This window comes from Phyllobates terribilis, unplaced genomic scaffold, assembly GCF_046119375.1.
Source record: "Phyllobates terribilis strain yellow unplaced genomic scaffold, ASM4611937v1 Scaffold_2__4_contigs__length_985480577, whole genome shotgun sequence".
Lineage (NCBI taxonomy): Eukaryota > Metazoa > Chordata > Amphibia > Anura > Dendrobatidae > Phyllobates > Phyllobates terribilis.
The window spans coordinates 428,420,289-428,441,723 of record NW_027362762.1 but is presented as its reverse complement, the minus strand read 5'-3'; the positions used below and the strand labels follow the sequence as shown (position 1 = coordinate 428,441,723).

Sequence of the window (21,435 nt, the reverse complement as noted above, 5' to 3'; positions counted from 1 at the left end):
AATACTGACCAAATACTGAGTGTGTGAATGTGGCCTCAGACAATGGATCATATGCAGCTTTTTTTTTTTTGCTGCATTTTTTATGCAAATTAAAAGCTGCATTTTACAGTCCCCGCAAAAGCTATGAGATTTCATCTAATCTCCTGCACACGCTTGTTTTTTTCCTGACTTGATTTCAGAACTGCAGCATTTTTTAAATCTGCAGCGTGTCACTTCTTTCAGTGTTTTTGCAGCGTTTTTTCACCCGTAGAAAGCAATGACAAAGTGGAAAAAATACTGAAAAAACATAATGCCATTTTTCAAGCGTTTATGTACTGTAGACAAAGCACATGTATAAAAAATAATTTCCTCCTAAAATTCTATGAATGCCCTCTAAGAACAACATCTGCGATGATAAAGAGGAAACACAAACAAACGCTGTTACATGGTTTGGTAGGAGCACAATTATTAAAATGAACATTCTTCCTCAGATCTTGTAATTATTCCTGCTCTTCCTATTGGGGTTCCCACGCACTTCTGGAGTCTTGCCTCGATTCAAATGAAGTACATATAGTCTGGTAAACTCCTTCGTAGACCCATATTGTATCGTCCTAAGTGTTTGGGGGAGGGGTATAGCTTCGCCAGATTTTAGATCTTATTATATAGCCTCCCACCTCTGTAGAATCCTGCACTGGTGTATGAATGGTACGGAAAAAGCTTGGGTCCGGATTGAGCAAAGCTTTTCAAATATCCCTCTTATTGCTACTCCTTGGTTGGACTTGTCTCTGACGCACCCCACAATTGGGGCTACCCCTGCCTGCTGTGCTCACCTTCACATATTATACCGCAATCCTCCTCTATCCCATTCTGGGTAACCCGCTCTTCCCCTGGGCTAATATGCCAATGTTTCCCATACCTGGACTGTTTTCCAACTTTGGAAGTTGCTCATTCCGGTTTAGGCCCTCTAAGATGTACTATCCTTTTCTTACTCCCTGCTGATTGAACCCCCAGATTAATCTGCCCCCTACTTTCAAACCCACATGTGGTGTTCCAGGCACCGCCATAGGTCGGTAGCGGTGCTCTTTTTACAAGGCTGAAGACATACTCCAGTCCATGGAATCCAGCTGGGTCATTTGCTGCAGCGCCCAGAGTTGTAATGCCCCTTATGTGGCCTTGGGATCTGCATGCCCAGAGCCAGAACAAAAGGGACATTGAGATCAGGAAGGAAGAGTGAACTGCAGATGTAAAATCTGACTAATGTGGTCATCACTTAGCGCCCCCTACAGTACACCTGGAAAATGCAGTGATCACCAGATATATATAGACCATTTATAATAAGCACACTAGTGCTACATGGCTGAGTTATTGAAACTACAAGTACCGGCATGCAGTGCGGCTCGAGCGCCGCTGTCATCACACGGGGCGGGTATTTAAATATCGGTCATTGGCGCGTTACAGCAGCAGCTGCCCGGACGGGGAAGTGCTATGATGGAGGCAGCAATGAAGCATCGCGCCCTGTACAAGGGAACGACCCCGCCATGGAAGGAGACGTACAGGAAGGTAAGGGCGCTGTAGCCGGGGTCTCCGCTGTGTGTGCGCGCTTTACCCACCTGATCACGTGACTTGTCCTCCTAGAGATGTGTGGAGAGGCTGAAGAGTAACCGCTCCCGGCTGCTGGACAGGTTCCGCCAGGTTGGAGATGGGATCTGTGCAGGTGTTGGAGGCTCCTTCCTTGTGCAGGAGGTGATGGAGGAGGAATGGCAGGCGATGCACAGCAGCAGTCTCCCATCTCTGCGGCAGAAGGACTTCTTTTCCCAGGTAACCTGCCTATTCCTTGTAGTGGGGGTCTGCGTCCTGACATGACCTGCTCCTTGTACAGGGACATTGATGGCAGTCCTGTCTGCACACAGCTGTCAGATAGGGGCTGGATGTGCAGCTCTGAATTAATTTTAGTTTATTTATTTATTTTTTTTTTTGGTGGGAGCTCTAATGATCGCTGTTTGACTAATCTCAGAACTCCATAGTGAAATTTATCCCCCCCCACCCACCTGGGACCCTGGTGGTCAGAGCTCTGGATCCCTGAGAATGCTGCTCTGTGACCATGCTGATGTTGGTATGCTGTTTGTAATTTTTTCAGGTTTTAACAAAAAAAAAAAAAAAATACAGCGAAGTGCCCATTTTTATAGCTTTTGTAGCTCCTTTTAAGCATAGTCACTGGAGGCTGTTATTGAAAGGGTTAAATGACTTTGGGCCACCGATCTAGCACTGCAGACACTTAGGTCAGGGTGCTCAACATCAAATTCAGATCCCTGTAGCCTGGCCCAAATGAGTTCTGGGCAGGAGAATGGGCATTAAAGCGGGCAGAGTTGATTTTGATGATTTGAATATGTAACTGGTATTTTTCAGGGGTTAAATAACTCTGGGCCACTGATCTCACACCTTCATGACATAGTGATGGCCCGCATTAAATTCGGGTCACTCCAGCCTGGCCCAAATGTGTTTTGTCATCAAAATGGGCAAATGGCAATTTTTCACAGATTTGAAGTAACTGTTTGTTTGTTTTTTTGTTTTTTTTTCAGGGGTTAAATAGCATTGGGCCTCTGATCTCACACCACCATTACATACATCATGATGGTCCACATCAAATTCAGGTCACACCAGTGTGGCCCAAAGTCATTTAACCCCTTAAAATCATCGGTTACATATTTAAATCTGTGAAAAGTGTCTATTTGCCCATTCTGATGCCCAGAACACACTTGGGCCTTTCTGGAGTGACCTGAATTTGATGTGGACCGTCACTATGTATGTAATGATCAGTGGCCCCCTGAAAAAACACCAGTTACATGTTAAAATAACCAAAATTGACTGTCTGCCTACTTTGATGCCAGTTCTGAAGCCCAGAACACATCTGAGCCAGGCTAGAGGGACCTGTATTTTGCTGTGGGGCACCCTGATCTGTGTCTGCAGTGTGAGATCAGTGGGCCAAAGTCATTTAACCATCTCAATAACACCATTCAGTACCAGTTTTAGACTCTATTAGCTGCTTTTACACAGTCACATCAGGGCACCTCGCTGTATTGTATTTTATTGTAGGGTTTTTTTTTATATTTTTGTTAAACCTGTGAAAAAAAACAGGAAAAAAGAAATTGCTGAATAAGAAACTAACTTCATCCCTGAATAAGAAACTGGATGAATAAGGAACCAACTTGAACATCGTGAGGAAGTGTGCATTCTTAACCTCTGTGCTGCTCATTGCCTTTGGTGCTACTGGAAATAGCTTGGCGCTGTAGTCAGCAGTCCCATAGACAATAAATGGAGCGGAAGCTGAGCATATTGACCTCCACTCTATTCAGGATAGGCCTTCAGAGCCTTGTTCTCAGGGGTCCACAGCCCTGATCTTGGGATCGCTAGAACTTCGATGGTTGGCCAATCAACAAGTTATCAGTAGTCTTATGGATATGGAATCGTTTTTTTACGGCAAAGACCTCATGGCAAGACGTACTGTTGCCTCTCCACTGGTGGGAAGTGGGGGGGGGGGGGGGGGGGGCGGCGAGGCCTTGCGGCTGTCCTATAAATGTCTGGCATGGGAATACCTCTTTCTGTAAATGGCACTGTGTTGCAGTTCAGTCTCAGGTTTTAACCCCATAAAATCACTGGGCGCAGCAGCTCTGACATCTTGATTACAAAAGTCAGGAACCAGCACCACGTGTGCTAAGTGTACCTTTGCTGCGGAGCGCAGCAATCACCCTCATCAGCAGGTGCGTCACCATCCACGAGAAGTCCATAAGAATACATATGAGGAGAAATGCACGGGGTGGCACTCCGCTAGAGGTAAAATCTTCTTTTATTCATGCACAAATAAAATCATGGATGTGGACCCTTCACAGGACCACAGCTGTTTCGTGTGGTATACACGCTTCTACAGGCAGGGCTGTGGAGTCGGTGTCCATTTTGGTGGAGTTGGTATAAAATGGACTAACTCCTAAAATATATAATAAATTGGGTACAGTAGTTCAATGCAGTTTGTGGGGAATAATTTTCCTAAGAATTTGGGAAAGCTATGAAATGTCCTATTCCTGATCTAAGGGTGTAGACTCTTAGCTGAGATGAATCTGTAGTACAGTAAATTTATAAACATGAGCCGTGTATGAAGGAGTTGGAGTTGTGGAAATTGAGTCGGAGGTTTGGCTTACTGACTCCACAGCCCTGTCTACGGGTCCAGGTACAACCTGGACCTGTAGAAGCGTGTATACCACGCAAAACGGCTGTCGTCCTGTGAAGGGCCCACATCCATGACTTTATTTGTGTCATCTTGATTACAGCTCACGCACTCAACAAATACTGGAGTAGTCCCTAGTAATCCCTTTGCAAGAATTGCAAACATACTGCAACATTCTTCTGGCATTACATTTTCTATTTTATCTTCACGCACTTTGTAAATTGCTGCCGGATGCTAATGCTGCGTTCACATGCCCATGTCGGCTGATTAGCCATACTTTTAGTAAACTCTATTAAGCTTTTACTTTGTCATAATCCAGAGACAATATAGAAGTTGGTTCTTCAGATTTGTGGCGGTCTGTACTGATATTGCCTCATATTTTAACTATTACTGCTTTTAGATCTTTGGTACATTACGGGACCCTGATGAGATGGTTACTCTTGAAGAAATCAAGCAAGAGCTTCTCTTAGAAGGTGAATCTCAAAATTCTTGGCTACTGAACTGTTTTGACCTTTGCTGATTATTTTGCACACCTCACCCCTGTCTCTTCCCCCTAACCTGTGGCGGGGGAGACAAATACTGCATAGACATCTGAGTGAGGCTTAAAAAGGTTTCTACCTATCAGAGTCTTAGCCTCTGTGTGCATTTTGTTATGATTTAAAAAAAAAAAAAAAAAAAAAACCTTAGATATGGAAAGCGGCGCCAGAGACTGGCATTGACTTTGGAGCTGATGTCATGTTGACAGAATGACAAGCAATTGGTGAGCTCAGCGACTGAACAGGTGGGACGTTCAGTTTTCATTTGCAATGGCTACTGAGATCATTGCCTGGTAATGTGCTGTAGGGTGTTTTCTCCAATAACCCCCCCAAGACAGCACACAGGAGGATGTAACCCCACCCTAATAGGGACAGGAAATACGAAGAGGTTTAAATAGCCCCTCCCACATCCTCCCTCCAGTGTTATTTCCTGTCCCCATCAGGGATGAAGAGGTCATCCCCGGTGTGCTGGGCTGGCGACAGGCACTGGGGGGGAAAGCTACTAGCCGGGCAGCGGAGGATCGAGCGGTCTTTACCTCTCCTCCTCAAGGCGCTGCTCCTGTCGTCTCCTCTGGATTCGGGACCCCCTCCTGCAGTCTGCGCTCTCAGGCAAGGTCTGCGGGATCTTCTGACCGGAGGCCTCTCTGAGCTCTCCGGTCCATTGCCTCCTCCTCCTATGCCGGCTCCAGGATGTAGAGCGGACGCCGGGCGGTGGATGATGACGTCACCTCTGGCAGTTTGCATTCCACTGTGGACCGCATCAAAAAGCTATGTGGGGGGGGGGGGGATGCTGCCGGTGATCAGAAATCTTCACCTGGACACCAGGGGAGGAGTCCTCTAAACAGAGGGATGCACTGGTCCCGTTGCCCATAAAAGGAGCCCTGGACAGGAAGACATCTACAGGTAGGACAAAACCATGTCTGTTGAAGCTTCTCGCTCTGCATCTGTAGAGCCCAGCGCTAGTCCGGTCCCAGTCAGTATGGCACTGATAGTCCATCTCCCAGATCCAGGAAATGGTGATTATAGCTCCCCTCTCTTGTAGGGGGGGCAAGGAACCTGCATCTGGAGAAAAAGTTAAACAATCACGCATATGTCCCATCTGTACAAAAAAAAAAAAAATATCGTCCTCCCATAGAAAGCCCCTATGCAAGGACTGTACGGAGAAGATTATCAGGCAGGAACAACCTTCCTTAATGGAGGAGATAAAGGGATTGTACGTCAGGAGATCAAATCCTCCTTGGCCTCGGTCACTCTCCCTATGCCCTCACCTAGTCGGGGTGCTACAGCTACTCCCTCAGCAGCCAAAAAGAGGAAAATTGGCCCACCAGAGGGAGGGGAGGAAGACTGTCAAGAGGAGATGTATATCTCGAAAGATCTTCCAGAGGAAGGTGAACTAAGTCCAACCCCCTGATAACTCCCAATGAGAGAGATATTACTTTCCATCATATAGCTTGGAGGAACTCCTCATGACAGTAAGGAGAACTATGGAGGTTGAGTAAGAAAAAGTACCCCAAACAGTACAGGATTAGATGTTTGGGGGGGGGGGGGGGGGGGGGCTACGTTCCAGGAAAAAAATTGGTGTTCCCTATACACCAGAGTATTAGGGACTTAGTCTTAGAGGAGTGGGAATCTCCAGAAGAAAAGAGATTAAATACCCCTACAGAGTTGAGGGATAATTTCCTGTAGACAGTGAGACGACAGAATGCTGGTCTGAAGTCCCAAGAGTGGATATCCAAATTGCACGAGTAGCAAAGAAAACCACACTTCCCTTTGACGATTCCTCTCAATTAAAAGACCCCTTGGAACGCAAAATGGAGGGACTACTCAGAAAATCCTGGGAGACCTCAGCAACACTATTAAGCACCAACGCAGTCTCTACGGGCATAGCTCGATCAATGGCTCGTTGGCTAGATCAACTAGAGGAACACCTAGTTTCAGGCACCCCCCCAGAGAAGACATCTTGGCATCCCTACTGCTTCTACAGAAAGCTACGGGGTTTTTAGCAGACGCCTCTGCAGAATCCGTGAGAGTGGCGGCAAGAGCATCTGGGCTATCAAACTCTGTATGAAGGGCCCTATGGTTGAAATCCTGGAACGGCGACGTGGCATCAAAAATGAAGTTGTGTTCCATCCCCTTTAAGGGGAAATACATGTTCGGGCCAGCCCTAGATGATCTTCTAGAGAAGGCCTCAGACAAGAAGGCCCTCCCGGAACCTAGGCATGTGAGGAAGAGGCCTTTTCGTCCCTCCCAAGAGCAGACCCCTCAATGTAGGGGTAAAGGCAAAACAGGACAATGGAGCTACCCAAATGGTAGAGGAGGCAAAAATCTTTTTCTCTCCCAAAACCAACGTCAGGACAGTCGGGGGGGGCCTCATCTCGAATTTTCTCCCTCAGTGGAAAGAAATCTGCTCAGACCCATGGGTCCTGAGGGTTGTCGAGTTCGGCGTAAAAATAAATTTCTCCTATCCTCCAGAGAGAGGATAAGGTTAACACCGCTCTCCTCTCTGAGTCGTCAGGCCACCCTGATATCCGGTCTTGCAGACCTATTGTCCCCAGGGGTGATATCCCTGGTTCTTACAAGAGAGATAGGCACAGGACATTATTCCAGACTCTTCCTAATAAAAAAACCAAATGGCTCACACCGAGTTATCAATCTAAGGCCACTGAATCAGTATATCCACTACCAGCGGTTCAAGATGGAATCCATCAGGTCGATGGTCCCCCTGATAGGACAGTACAATATCATGGCCACAATCGACCTCCAGGATGCATATTACCACATCCCCATACATCCACTTCACAGGAGGTTCCTAAGATTCGCAGTGGCTCAGGGGGATCAAATGGTCCGCTATCAATTCAATGTTCTCCCATTTGGAATTTCATCAGCCCCGCGAATATTTAAAAAAGTCATGGCTTATATTGGGGGTCAGAACATTTCAATACCTCAACAACCTGTTATTAATTGGGCCCTGAGTACCAGTACTCCAAGAACATCTACAGTTGACCACTCAGATCCTATCATCTCTGGGCTGGTTAGTAAATTAGATATGGTTCCCTCCATGACAAAAACATTTCTAGGAGTACTATTGGATTCCCACAGCCAGATGTCATTCCTGCCCAAACAAAAAACAGGTCATGATCAGCAAAAATCAGTGTCCTAAGGAGCAGAAGATTAGTATCATTAAGAGACGGCATGTCGGTCCTCGGGTCTATGACATCCTGTATTCAGATGGTGGCCTAGGCTCAGGCGCATACCTGAACATTACAGACCCACATCCTTACGAATTGGGACTTATCCCCACGGTCTCTGAACAGGAGAATCCCTATACCACCACGAGTAAGGACCTCTCTATTCTGGTGTCTGAACGGAAAAAATCTGAACAGAGGAGTACCATGGATCCAGAATCCGCTGGTGACCATAAACGTGGATGCCAGCGAAAAGGGATAGGGAGCCATGGTCTCCTAAGAGCTATTCCAGGGTATATAGACCAAAGAGGTGAGCCAACACTCATCAAATTTCAGAACACTAAAAGCCGTAGATAAAGTCCTCAGAGCAGCAGAGCCTCTGGTCCAGAAATCTCACATTCAGATATTTTCAGACAATATCACCACGGTAGCCCACCTTTGTCATGAAGGGGGCACAAGATACGAAAGCTTAAAGGCAATCTCTGCAAGAATATTCTCCTGGGCCGAAGAACATCTTCTATCCTTGTCTTCTCTTCATATCAAAGGTTGTCAATATCCAGGCTGACTTCTTAAGCAGAACAAAGATTTATCCAGGAGAGTGGAGCCTAAACTCGGACATCTTCCAGATCTTAGTCGAGAGATGGGGCTATCCCAGGTAGATTTCTTCGCCGGACACGAACGTACCTCAATATTTCTCCCTGGATCCAAACTACCCTTGCGTGGACGCATTCGCTTACAAATGGGAATTCAAACTAGCTTATGCCTCCCCCGCCCTACCTATCCTTTCAAAAACCCTGCAGAAGATAAGGACCGAAGGGACCAGAGTAATCCTATTGGCCCCTCACTGGCCAAAAAAGTTGGTTCGGAACGTTAATCAGTCTGAGTGTGGAGAGCCCTCTAATCCTTCCTCCCATCAAGGATCTCCTTCTCCAGGGACCGATTCACCATCCGGATCCTGAGAGACTACACCTAACTGCCTGGCTTCTGAATTCCCTATATTAAAAACAAGAGGCCTCTCAGAGAAAGTCATCAAAACTCTCCAGAAGAGCAGGAAACCTGTAACTAACACCATTTACCATAAGATCTGGAAAACCTTTTTAAGGTGGTGTGCACCCACTCGCCCAGACCCTCATAGGGCTGATGTGGCTCAGATTCTAGACTCTTTACAAGAAGGTCTGAGACGTTTTGTCCAGACCTATTACTCTTAAGGTCCAGGTAGCGGCGTTAAGTTCATACTTCGATCAAAGACTAGCGCAACATCAGTGGGTGAGAAGATTTGACAGCAGCCACCCGCATCCACCTTAGAGTAACAGACCTGGTTCCCCCCTGGGACCTTAACACTGTTCTCGAAGGGTTAACCTTTGAGCCCTTATCAACCATAAGACTGGACAGGCTGACCTGGAAAACTGCTTTTCTGGTGGCAATAACTACAGCCAGAAGAGTATGTGAACTACAGGCCCTTTCGGTCAACGAACCCTACCTGAGAATCCTGAAAGATCGTCTAATTTTCCAACTTGACCCTTCATTTCTACCTAAGGTGGTCTCAAATTTGCACAGATCTCAGATAATCCTTCCATCTTTTTTTGACAACCCAAAAGACAAAAAAGAGATGGAATTCCACACTCTGGACTTTCAGAGAATAGTACTGCACTATCTTCTGCAAACAGAAGAGAGGTTCTTGTCTTTCCTCCCATTTTGTCCATACACAAGGTACAAACAGAGGAAAGAAAGCAGCAAAATCCACAATAACCAACTGGATTAAGAGGGCGATTACAGAGGCTTACCAGATCCAGGATCTACCTCCTCCAGCAAAGCTTAAGGCCCATTCTACAAGGGCGATATCTGTCTCCTGGGCTGAAAAAGCCAGCGCATCCATCGAACAGATTTGCAGAGCTGCCACATGGTCTTCAATTCATACTTTCTCCAAACATTAGGTCTAGTCTGTAGTGTCTGTTGGAGATTTAGCCTTCGGAAGGAAGGTCCTTCAGGCTATTGTCTCTCCCTAGTATATCTTTGGTATACCTCCTGTGTGCTGTCGTGGGGGGTTATTGGAGAAAATAGAATTAGACTTACCAGTAATTCGGTTTCTAATAACCCACCACAACAGCATGGGTAATTCCCTCCCCCTCACTTATTGTTTCTACGACAGCTTGATCAGTAGAAATAAAAATTAATTTGAAGCATCTATACTCTTGTGGTCCTCTGTAATAACACTGGAGGGAGAATGTGGGAGGGGCTACTTAAACCTCTTCGTATTTCCTGTCCCTATTAGGGTGGGGTTACATCCTCCTGTGTGCTGTCGTGGTGGGTTATTAGAAACCGTATTACCGGTAAGTCTAATTCTATTTATTTTTGTTCTATACATCAAAAAAAAAAAAAAAAAAATCATTCAATAAAAATGGCTAAACGTTGGTTTTCTATTACTGCAATATCTTCATATCTAAAGTCTATGTGCAGAAGTTACTTTGACATAGCAGACTCCAAGGACCAGATTAAAAGGGTTGTCCTCTATTTTATCTGGGACAAACCTTTTGATAAAGAAGGGGTTTCCTAGTAATCTATACTCTGCTACCGTACCATTCCAGTGATGTCTGCCCTCGCGTTCCCTGGGGCTCTCGGGCGATTTGTTGTGACACAGGAGCCAGGCACCCAATCAGCACGGACGTCACGGTCACCGCCTTCAGATGTTTTGTCGGGGCTGCAGCTGATCTGACTTCCTCTTAATGTTCGGAGACCAGAGACTCCAATGCTGATGTGGAGCCCAGCGCCCAATGTCGTTCCACAGCACATGAGCCCTGGGACTGTGAGCACCAACATCGCTGGAATTTTAATTAAGGGTTGTCCTAGCAGTGGACAACTCCTTTATTTATTTCAGAGGATTTTGTACAAGGTGACAAGTATATTACTGTTACTTTTAGGATTAATAAATTCATTACTTTATTGAAACCTGAACAAAAGTTGCCTCTCCTGGAATGGTAATGTGACATTGGCTCCACATATTTCACCGCACCTGGAATCTGTTTCAGTACTCACTAGTTTTGAATGAAACCATTCATGTTGCCATACAACTCATCCCACAAAAACACGCCAAAAAATGTGGCTGTCGCAAGAAAAATAAATGTGATCGCCCTTTTGAAGACTGGAGGGGGGGGGGGGGGGGACAAAAAAAAATCTTCAGGGCTTTAAGCGGTGGGTTTGTCTACCTTTTAAAGGCAATCTTCTTCTTGAATGCAAAAAATTACTTTCTCCCAATAACGGTCTTGAAGATTGGCCAGTTTTTGTATTTGTCCTGAGTGTGATACATTTGTCTCACCTGATCATCTTTGCATTTTAATAATCCTTAAATACTACTTGAGGTCCTCCTTCCTTGCAGAGCAAGCAATGGTTGAAGAAATTGAAAGCATCGTTCAGTTTGAAAACGACTGTCTGGATTCTGTAGTTGGACTCGGTAGAAATGAAGTGGTGTGCCCTGTCTGTAATAGGTAGGCCTCTAGACCTGAAGGGAAGCCACAGATCTGATGATAATGCCTTTGTTCATAATCTTTATGTTTGCAGGAATTATCTAACAATCACAAGCTGCTTTGTCATGTGTCAGTGTGGAGTGTACATCAATTGTAAAGTAAGTCTTGTTCTTCTGACATTTTTACACTTGCTTCATGCACATCTTTAGACCTTTTTAGCTTTTGGTCATTGTCTTATGTTTCTAACAAGCCAGTGTAATCTTGGCGCGTCTATGGTGTCAGTTGTAGTTGGGATAATATGCCAACTTTAGTTGTGCTAATATTGACACCTAACAAGATTAGAGTTCATCCATTCCAGGGTGATGGCACCATCTTTTTAATGTGTCCTTATTGGCAACAAGGAAAATCTCATACGTGACTTGTGATACATTGTTATGGTGGACCATTCTGCCAGACTTCAGGCAGCATGAACTTGTCAAGTTCCTCCACTTTATGTACTTTGCTCTATTTCACAGAAAACATCCATTTAAAAAAAAAAAAAAAAAAAACTGCAACAGACCAGTCACTTGAGGTGCAATATAGGGGGGGAAGCTTGTTGACTTGTTACTAAGGGTCTAGTAAACATATGGAGAGAGGAAAAAGACAACATAACCTCCACCAGTGATTGGCAGATTTCTGCCTAGTCACCGTGTAGCTTACAGGAGAATAACTCTTTAAAAGCTGTTATTGGAAATGGTTAAAATGTAGATACAGGCGCATCTCACTAAATTAGAATATCATCAAAAAAGTTAATGTCAGGTCTTCAATACAAAAAGTGAAACATAGTCATTACAAACAGTGATTTATTTCTGTTAATGTTGAGGATTATGGCTTACAGCCAATGAGAACACAAAAGCCATTATCTTAGTAAATTAGAATACTTAAAAACATTTTTCAAGCTGTTATGAAAATCTGAAATGTTAGTCTACTGATATGCATGTTCAGTAAATCCACTCAATACTTGGTCGAGGCCCCACCCCATGGTTGTGGAGCCTACTGAAACAGACTAAGGGACCTTTTTAAACGCTTAGGAAGCCTTTGCAGTTGTTTTTTTATTCTAATTTACTGAGATAATGACTTTTGTGTTTTCATTGGCTGTAAGCCATAATCATCAACATTAACAGAAATAAACACTTGAAATAGATCAGTTTTTGTAATGACTCTATATAATGAGTTTCACTTTGTTTTGAAGAACTGAAATTAACTTTTTTGATATTCTAATTTTGTGAGAAGCGCCTGTATATGCTGAAATGTTCTAGTATGTTGGAATTATAGAGAGATCTCAGAAATAAGTGATGTAATCTAAAAATGTGTGTATATATTGCCACAAATAAAAATATAAACTTACAACCAATTGCCCAAGAAAAACCTGAATCTTTTACCTATAACCCTAAACTACAGCCCTGCCTATCAACGGAGGTTGGCGCGCCGGCTGACCTCTTCAGATCCTATTAAATACTAGATAATAAAAAGAGCAGTCAATAGATTTAGGGACCTTTTCATATAGAACTAGTGTCCATGAGTTTATGCAGTGAAAGGACATATTAAACAAAGCAAGAAATCAATCTATTTAACGATCTGTGAGGCTATACATGGTAAGAAATACAGATGAGTAGTTTGATTTGATTCTTTGTTTAATATGTTCTTTCACTGTATAAACTCATTTGAAAGGCCCTTATATCTATTGACTGCTCTATACTAGAGATATATATATATATATATATAATATAATTTTTATCTAGTCTTTAAAAGAACCCATTGGCATAACTTTTTAGGGTGCGAACCTCTGGATAGGCAGGGCTGTACTTTAGGTTCATACAGTGAAAGATGCAGGTTTTTTCTTGGACAATCTGTTGTAAATTTCTGTCTGGGGTGTTTGTTTTTTTTTGGGGGGGGGGGGTTGCGGCAATACATGCAATATGAAATTTGTATCACTTATTTTTGATACATTTGAGCATCCATCTCTGTATGCTATGTGTATTTTCGCTGTGCGTGGCCCCCCCCCCCCCCCCCCCCCCCCCGACTGCACCACAGAGAGAGGGACAGGAAACCTACAGATAAAAAAGGCTTTACCTCTCTCCCGCATCAGTTGGTTTCCTGTCCTTGCCTGTACAGGAAGGCATACCTGAGGGGTGCCAGGAAAGAAGAATCATCGTTGGAGCCGAGCCCGACCAGACTGACTCGGCAACGAGAGACTCTGCAGCTCTTATATAGAGCAGACTATCTGTGGGGATACCCTGAAATTCGCCTCAGATCCCTGATAAAGTTGCAAGTAGAAGACCTCACTAGGTCCCTTCAAGGGGGGGAGGGGACATAACAAATCCAAAAACATATCCCCTGAATCTTGGCCTAGTAGTTCAGAGGGAGATTCAGATGCTTCCGATTCTAGGGATAGAAGCGGACGGAGCTGTTTTCCTGTTGAGGAAACAGTGTCATCAAGGCCGTCAGATCCACCATGGGGCTGATGGACTCCCATCCCAAAAGATCTGTCCAGGACATGATGTTCAGCGGGTTAGAACAAAAAGAGAAGGTCTTTACACTTAATGAAAAAGTCCACGCTGATTTAGAAAGGAGTGGAAAAGGCCCAAAAGAAAGGGCCTTTTATCTCCAAAAAGAAAATACCCATTTGATGACCCTGCATGTTTCTTTTGGGACAAGGTGCCAAAACTGGACATGGCAATTGCTCTTCCCATTTGAAGAGATGGGCATGTTAAAATACCCATGGACAAAAAAGCGGACACCTTCTTAAAGGGATCATGGGAAGCCGTAGGGGGAGGTTAAACCTGCGATGGGTATATGTACGGCAAGGTCATTAATGGTCTGGCTGGACCAGTTAAACACAACTGAGAGAAAACGTCTAGGGACACTATTAGAATCCATCCCTGTAATGAAAGGGGCGGCCGCCTTCTTGGCAGACACTTCTGCTGACTCGGTCAGATAAGAAAGATCAGGGCAGACTGAGCCAGAGTGATACTCGTATGCCCCTTCTGGCCCAAAGACCGTGGTTCCCTTGTCTCCGGAAGATGTCCATCTCCTGGGTTCTTCCGGAGATTCCGGACCTCCTCACTCCGGGGCCACTTTCCCATCCTCCAACACAGAGTCTACATTTGAGGGCGTGGAATTTGAGAGGGTGTTATTGACCAACAAGGATTCCGCGCAAATGTAGTGAATACTCTCCTGGCTAGCAGAAAACCTGTTACCACCCGCATTTATGCCAGGACCTGGAGGAAGTTTCTGTCCTTTGCAGAAGTTAAGGTGGAGGAGGGGCCCCCTATTGGGAAAATTCTGGAATTTCTGCAGCGGGGCTTGGAATTGGGTCTCACTACCAGTACCTTGAAAGTACAGGTGTCGGCGTTGGGAGCTTTATTTTCTTCCAATATTGCAGATGACTATTGGATAGCCCTTTTTATAAAAGCTTCCTTTAGGTGTTGACCCATTACCAAAGTAAAGATGTCTCCCTGGGATTTGAATTTTGTCTTAGATGCCTTGACCAGTCCTCCTCTTGAGCCACTAGATTTAGTCTCCCCCAAAATTATTTTCCTAAAGACGGTCCTGTTAGTAGCCCTAACTTCAGCCAGGAGAGTTGGTGACCTACAGGCCCTTTCAATATGCCCTCCATTTACGCAAATTCTTGACAATAGGATTATATTAAAACCTGATCCGGCTTTTCTTCCCAAAGTGGCCACTCGATTCCATAGAACCCAGGAGATAGTTCTCCCGACTTTTTGCTTTCCGCCCAAAAATCAAAAGGAGAAGAGGCTTCACACTTTAGACGTTAGGAGGTGCGTACTAAGGTACTTAGAAGTATCACGTGGCTTTAGAAAGGAGAAGTCCCTATTTATTTGCTATCAGGGGGCTAGAAAGGGTTGTAAGGCCTCAAGGGCTACAATCGCTAGATGGATCAAGGAGGCCATTTCCCTCGCATACTCCTCGGGGGATAAAGAGATACCGGAGGGATTGAGGGCGCATTCTACCAGAGCAGTATCGACCTCCTGGGCGGAGAAGACGGGGCTTTCCATTGAGGAAATTTGTAAGGCTGCCACTTGGTCTTCTCCCTCTACTTTCTATAGGCACTATAGATTGGATCTGGGTGGCTCTGCAGATCTTACTTTCGGGAGAAGGGTGCTTCAAGCTGTGGTCCCTCTCTAATTTCTTTCGTCTCTGTAATTCTCTCACGTGGTGCTGTCATGGAAGACCGAATAAAGCCTTAGTTACTTACCGGTAACGGGATTTTTCGGAGCCCATGACAGCACCTTTATATTCTCTCCCTTCACTGGTGTTGTGCACTCCCGTAGAGTTGATTTCTTTTGGTGCACCCTTGCGGGAAATTGATGAGAAGTAATGTACTTAATGTGATTGTTTTGTTATAATTAACCTTGGTGGTACTCTCATGCTCTGTTAACTAAACTGAGGCGGGAAGAGAGGGCCACCCTTTTTAAGCTGTAGGTTTCCTGTCCTTGATGGGCGGATCCTCTCACGTGGTGCTGTCATGGGCTCCGAAAAATCCCATTACCAGTAAGTAACTAAGGCTTTTCAATCAGATTGTAGAGATGTGGGGACGTCCTTCCATAGACCTACTCGCCAACAGTCAGAACAAGAAAATAGACACTGTCTGTTCATTAGACTCCCACCCCCTAAAGGGGACCCTATATCGTTGGATGCCTTCATGATCCTATGGAGTCAACCTCTAGCCTATGCTTTTCCTCCGACAGCAGTTCTGAGAAAGATCAGGGAAGACTAAACAAGAGTAATCTTGATAGCGCCGGCCTTCCCCTCCCCTTCTGGCCAAAGAGGACATGGTTTTCTTGGCTGAGAATTTTGACCTAGCCAGGGATCGGTGGATATCTAGATTCATTAAGGCATCAGCTAGATCCTGACCCCCTTTTGAAACATTGTCAGATGCATCTCTAAGAATCCTATCCCTTAAGGCAGCGCTTTTAGTAGTGCCTGACTCTACGTGCAGAAGTGAGGGCTATCTGCAGGCCCTCCCTTCACATAAATCTTGGAGGATGAAGTTACTCTTAAAACTGACCCAGCCTACCTGCCAAAAGTGGCGTCGAGATTCCATAGGTCTCAGGAGATCACCACCCTCCCTTCTTTCTGCCCCAATCCAAAGAACAAGAGAGAGAGACTTTCATACATTAGATGTCAGAAGGTGCCTAACCTAGTACCTAGAGGCAACACAGGAGTGTAGGATGGGGCTCTTTGTATGCTTCCAGGGTCCTCGAAAAGAGGGGAAAAAAGCTTCTTCTAAAAGCAAGATGGGTAAGGATGCGATCAGTTTCATACTCGTGTGGGGAAGCGATTTCCCCCCTGGAGAAACTGGAAACTCGCTCAACTAAGCAGTGGCAACCTCCTGGCCGGAAAGAGCCGGTGCCTCAATAGAACAGATATGTAGAGCTGCAACATGGGTTTTCCCTCTCTACATCCTTCAATCACTATTGGCTGGATTTAGCCTCTTCTTCAGACCTTACTTTTGGTAGAAGGGTTCTGGAAGCTGTGTCTCCCCCCTTAGCGATACATCTTTCTGCAACTCTCTCCGTCATGGGGTAAGAAAAAAGATGTACAGTACAATGCTAAGAGTGTGCAAAGCGGTCATCAAAGCAACAGGTGGTTACTCTGAAGAACCTAGAATATAAGACATATTTTCAGTTGTTTCACACTTTTTTGTTAAGTATATAATTGCACATGTGTTAATTCATAGTTTTGATGCCTTCAGTGTGAATGTACAATTTTCAGTCATGAAAATACAGAACCTTCTTTAAATGAGAAGGTGTGTCCAAACTTTTGATCTGTAGTCACTTACCAGTAACAGGATTTCTCAGAGCCCATGACGGCACCTGTACATTCCCTCCCTTCACATGTGGGTTTGCACATCTCATTTTTCGTTATTTATATGTAGTCACAAGGTGTTCCTGATGAGCATAGTAGTAATGTTAGACGTTGTTGTTAATCCGGAGGTCCTCTCGTGCTCTGTAAGCAACTGATGCGGGAGAGAGGTACCGCCCTTTTTATCTGTAGGTTTCCTGTCCTTGAAGGGCAGACCCCCTCTCTTCATGGTGCCGTCATGAGCTCTGAGAAATCCCGTTACCTGTAAATAACTACGTCTTATATATTTTCTCTTTCCAATAAAGGTTAGATTTTTAAAGGGTTATTCTCCTGTAAGCTGATAAAGGGTAGTAATTATTTAGTACTAGTCACTGTATACACAGAAAACTGCCAGTCTGATGTGGGTGGGATTCTACAGAGATCGGCATTCAGATAACCAGTAGATCTGCAGTACATAAGTCAGGGATTTTATAAACTTCAGCATACAGCCCAGTAAGTGACAAAATCAGTATAATCAGGGTCTCTACCCCTTACATTATGCTGATCTCAGTGTAGCAAAAACCTGGTGACCAATTCCCTTTAAGACCATAACTGGGTTTGGCTTGCAGATACTGAGTGGAAGTGACCTTAGAGACTTGGTCTACCTACTAACTTGTAACTCTGACTTCAATCTAAGGGTATGAATAATGAAAAATTACAATCATTACTGGAGGCAAACATATCGGCACATGCCAGCTGCTGCAGTGAGCAACCAGTGTTTTCAGCGGGTTTGGGAGCGGAAGGAGGAATGCCCAGTATGTTCATGAGCTGTTCTGTAAGTAACTTCTTACGGCTTATAAAAAAATATAAAGGTGTGTGTGTGTGTACCTGGGGTGGATTAAATGGAAGTTTCCCTCGCACAAAGTACATTTTAATGGGCTTGTGCCATCATAAAGGATGCATTTAATTAAGCTGAAAATGTGTTAATTTGGTTAATAAAAAATAACCTTTCATATTCTGAAATGGTCCATCTGCGATCTTAATCCGTCCATCACACTGGCTGCGCATGTGCAGTTCCTGTCAGATCCTCCAGCGTGCACAATGTATGTGAGAAGCTCCCTGCGCACGCAGAATGCTGGGAAGTGTGTGCAGTGATGGCAAACACTCACTTCCTGTACTCACAGGTCTGACAGCTGAGTGAGATCATTCTGCTTTACCTGCGCACGCTGTCAGAGCTTTGAGTGCGATTGTAGTGATGCTCACAGGTCTGACACCGCTCACAGATAAAGCAGATTGATCTCGCACAGCTGACAGAGCTGTGTAAGTACGGGGAGCATCTGACTAATCATTGCACATGCTGGAGGTGAAGGAACTCTTTATGATGACAGGAACTGCATATGCACAGCCCTGGGATGCACTGTAAAGCTCGCAGACAGAATAATGCCAGCAGGGCTATGGAGTCGGTGTCCATTTTGGTGGAGTCTGAATTTGTATAAAATGGACTGACTCCAACTACTAAAATATATAATTGGGTACAGTAGTTCTATGCAGTTTGTGGGGAATATTTTTTCATAAGAATTTGGGAAAGTTATGAAGTGTCCTATAAATGTCTATCCTATTCCTGATCTAAAGGTCTAGACTCTTAGCTGAGATGAATCTGTGCTACAGGAAATGTATCTCTTAAACATGAGCCATGTATGAGGGAGTCAGTGTCATCGAAATTGAAGAGTCAGACGTTTGGCTTACCCACTCAACCCTGAATGCCAGGGGACTAATTCAGAAGATGAAAGGTTGCCTTGAATGGAGCATAATTTTTAAGAACTGTAAATTGCAAAAAAAACAAACACTTAAGCAGATGTGTAAGTATCTCCTTTACGGTGGCACAACCCCTTTAATAGGTGCTGTAATAAGGCCGATTTCACAAGTCTATATATTTCTAGTACCGGATATGTCAAGGTGTGCCGCATCAGGATCACACGAACCAACGCCTGGTAATCAGTGCTACAGTTAGTGCTGTTCCCAAGCGCCGGGTACTGAACGCTGCCCTCATCATGGTTCCCTGCCAGCGCTGCGATCTGCACCAGCAGGGACAATGATGAGGATAGTAGTCTGATCCTGCTGTGTCCCTGTGTTTTATTAAGATTTAAAATAATAAAAATCCTTATACTAGCCTGTCCAGAGGTCCCCTGCTGTAATCCATGCGACCGATCAGCAGAGGAGCCGAGGAGAGTGGGCCCCGGAGCTGAGCGAGTGACAGGACACTGCTCCAGGGCATGTTCACAGAAGCGGCTTATTCTCCCCGGCTCCTCTGCTGATCAGTCACATGGATTGCAGAGGGGGACATCTCTGGACAGGCTAGTATAAGGATTTTTATTTTAAGTCTTTTTACACAGGGACACAGCGGGATCAGACTATCCTCATCATTGTCCCTGCTGGTGCTGATCGCAGCACTGGCAGGGAACTATGATGAGGGCAGCGTTCAGCACTTGGGAACAGCGCTAACTGTAGCACTGATTCCCAGGCGCTGGTCCGTGTCACACTGACACACGGTCATCCATGTGTGTTCCGCGTGAGACACTTTTGCGGACCGTTAATCTGCAAAAAAAAAAACTGACATGTCGGCGTGTGGAGCAAACGGACACTCTGTACTTGGAAACACACTATGTTCACAGACACAGATTTGAATGCGTGTCAGTGTCTCTCCAGTACATGTGGAAACTGTCACCACACGTACTGAAAACAGACGTGTGAAAGACTCCTAAAATTGAAGTCCCTGTGCTGAGAATCTTGTATGTGCCCCCCGCTCTCTGACTATGCAGGAACATGGTTGGAAAAGAGAAGGCTGTATGGGACGAATAGTGCACATCAATTGTGAAATATATAACTATTAAAAATTTGACACATTTACAAACCATTTAAAGGAGAGAGAAAAAAAATGTCAAAGGGGTGGATATAATTCAAAAGATTACCCAGTAATCAGGCGCATGGTAATGCAATGGTGGTCACTCTGGTTAAGCCATATTGAATAAAGACACGAAGCCTATACTTAAAAGAAAATACTAGGGTTATGGTTGGCTAAGCAAGATGCAACAAAATAAATGTGTATTCAATACAAATCAAGTCAGATATTGCCAGATATTATGCTTGATGCTGTGTATCACTACTGCACGGTTGCGTCTCCCCTTCCCCTGCTCAGGAGCTATGGTATAATCATATATATGTTTTTTTTTGTTTTTTTTTTGTTTGTTTTTTGTCTCTCCCTAACCTCACTCCTGTGCTTTTTGTCTTGCTTAGGTGTGCGATGCTGTAGCAATAATAATTTGAAAGGATTTTCTTCAGTGCTGTGGTTAAAAGGTCTCATCTTTATTTATGCTCTACCTCTTTTTGTATATTTTATATTTATTAATAAAGTAAAGCTTTATCATTTTACTCCATTGCGTGAGTTTGATATTAGGGTGGCAGATGACCTTGCAAGCAAACTCTCCACTTGAGATTCCCCCCGCCCCCTTCTTTTCATATGAAAAGAGTTGATGTTCCTTGTGTGGGACTGCATGCTTGTGGGGTGGGGGGAGGAGGCGCTGTGCGTTAAAGGGGATGCTACTTGAGCAGGATTGTGGGGTGGGAGAAGGCTTACATGTGGAAGGGGGTGGTGATGCATACTGGGGTACTGGTGAGGAGGAGGGGTAATGTTCCTTGTGTGGGGCTGCAGAAGGGGCTAATGTGTCATGTGCTACTGGATGTTGGGGGGGGGGGGGGGGGGGGGGTGTATTGTGCAGGTAGGGTTTTTGCATTTTTTTATTGCTTTTCATAATGTAAAGCTTATGACCCGGCTCCTCACTGCAGTGACTCCATTCTAGCCAGTCCTGTAATGAGGCGACTAGATTGGAGTCTGTGAGGAGCTGCTGGGATCCCCTCCATTCTGGTCCTATCAGTGATGAGTTGTTCCTGTGAGAACCTCGTTACAGCGGAGGCTCCGGTGAGATCCTCACTACACTCTCCATTCTACTCACCCCAGCAGTGAGCTTTCTAGTGAGGAGCTGCTGGAAGGAGCCTCCAATCTAAATGTAACTGTGACAGATGCTGGGGTGTGGAGGTCCGGGGGAGGTGAGTATTGGCGGAAGTGAGTGGTGTTCACAGCCTCACGTTAGTAGAACACAAGGCTGCTGATCACTGCTCTCCGCTACAGTGTTCAGAGCACAGCAGGGTCG

At 44.9% G+C, this 21,435-nt stretch overlaps 1 protein-coding gene across 1 annotated transcript; it reads left to right on the top strand.

Moving 5' to 3' along the window:
- The first annotated feature begins 1,328 nt into the window (after positions 1-1,328).
- RPAIN (RPA interacting protein) lies at positions 1,329-20,656 on the top strand. The gene is made up of 7 exons (XM_073670544.1): positions 1,329-1,539; positions 1,615-1,797; positions 4,599-4,671; positions 11,293-11,401; positions 11,475-11,538; positions 17,925-18,062; positions 20,522-20,656. Exons 1-7 carry the CDS (start codon positions 1,465-1,467, stop codon positions 20,549-20,551), a joined length of 672 nt encoding a protein of 223 aa, XP_073526645.1. The 5' UTR covers positions 1,329-1,464; the 3' UTR covers positions 20,552-20,656.
- Positions 20,657-21,435: the final 779 nt, after the last annotated feature.

Excerpts from the sequence above, each read along its gene's own strand:
- RPAIN (XM_073670544.1), top strand. The coding sequence starts at position 1,465 with ATGATGGAGGCAGCAATGAAGCATCGCGCCCTGTACAAGGGAACGACC. Across the intron at positions 1,798-4,598 it reads AGAAGGACTTCTTTTCCCAG|ATCTTTGGTACATTACGGGA; the intron begins GTAACCTGCCTA and ends TACTGCTTTTAG. Across the intron at positions 11,539-17,924 it reads GAGTGTACATCAATTGTAAA|GGTATGAATAATGAAAAATT; the intron begins GTAAGTCTTGTT and ends CTTCAATCTAAG.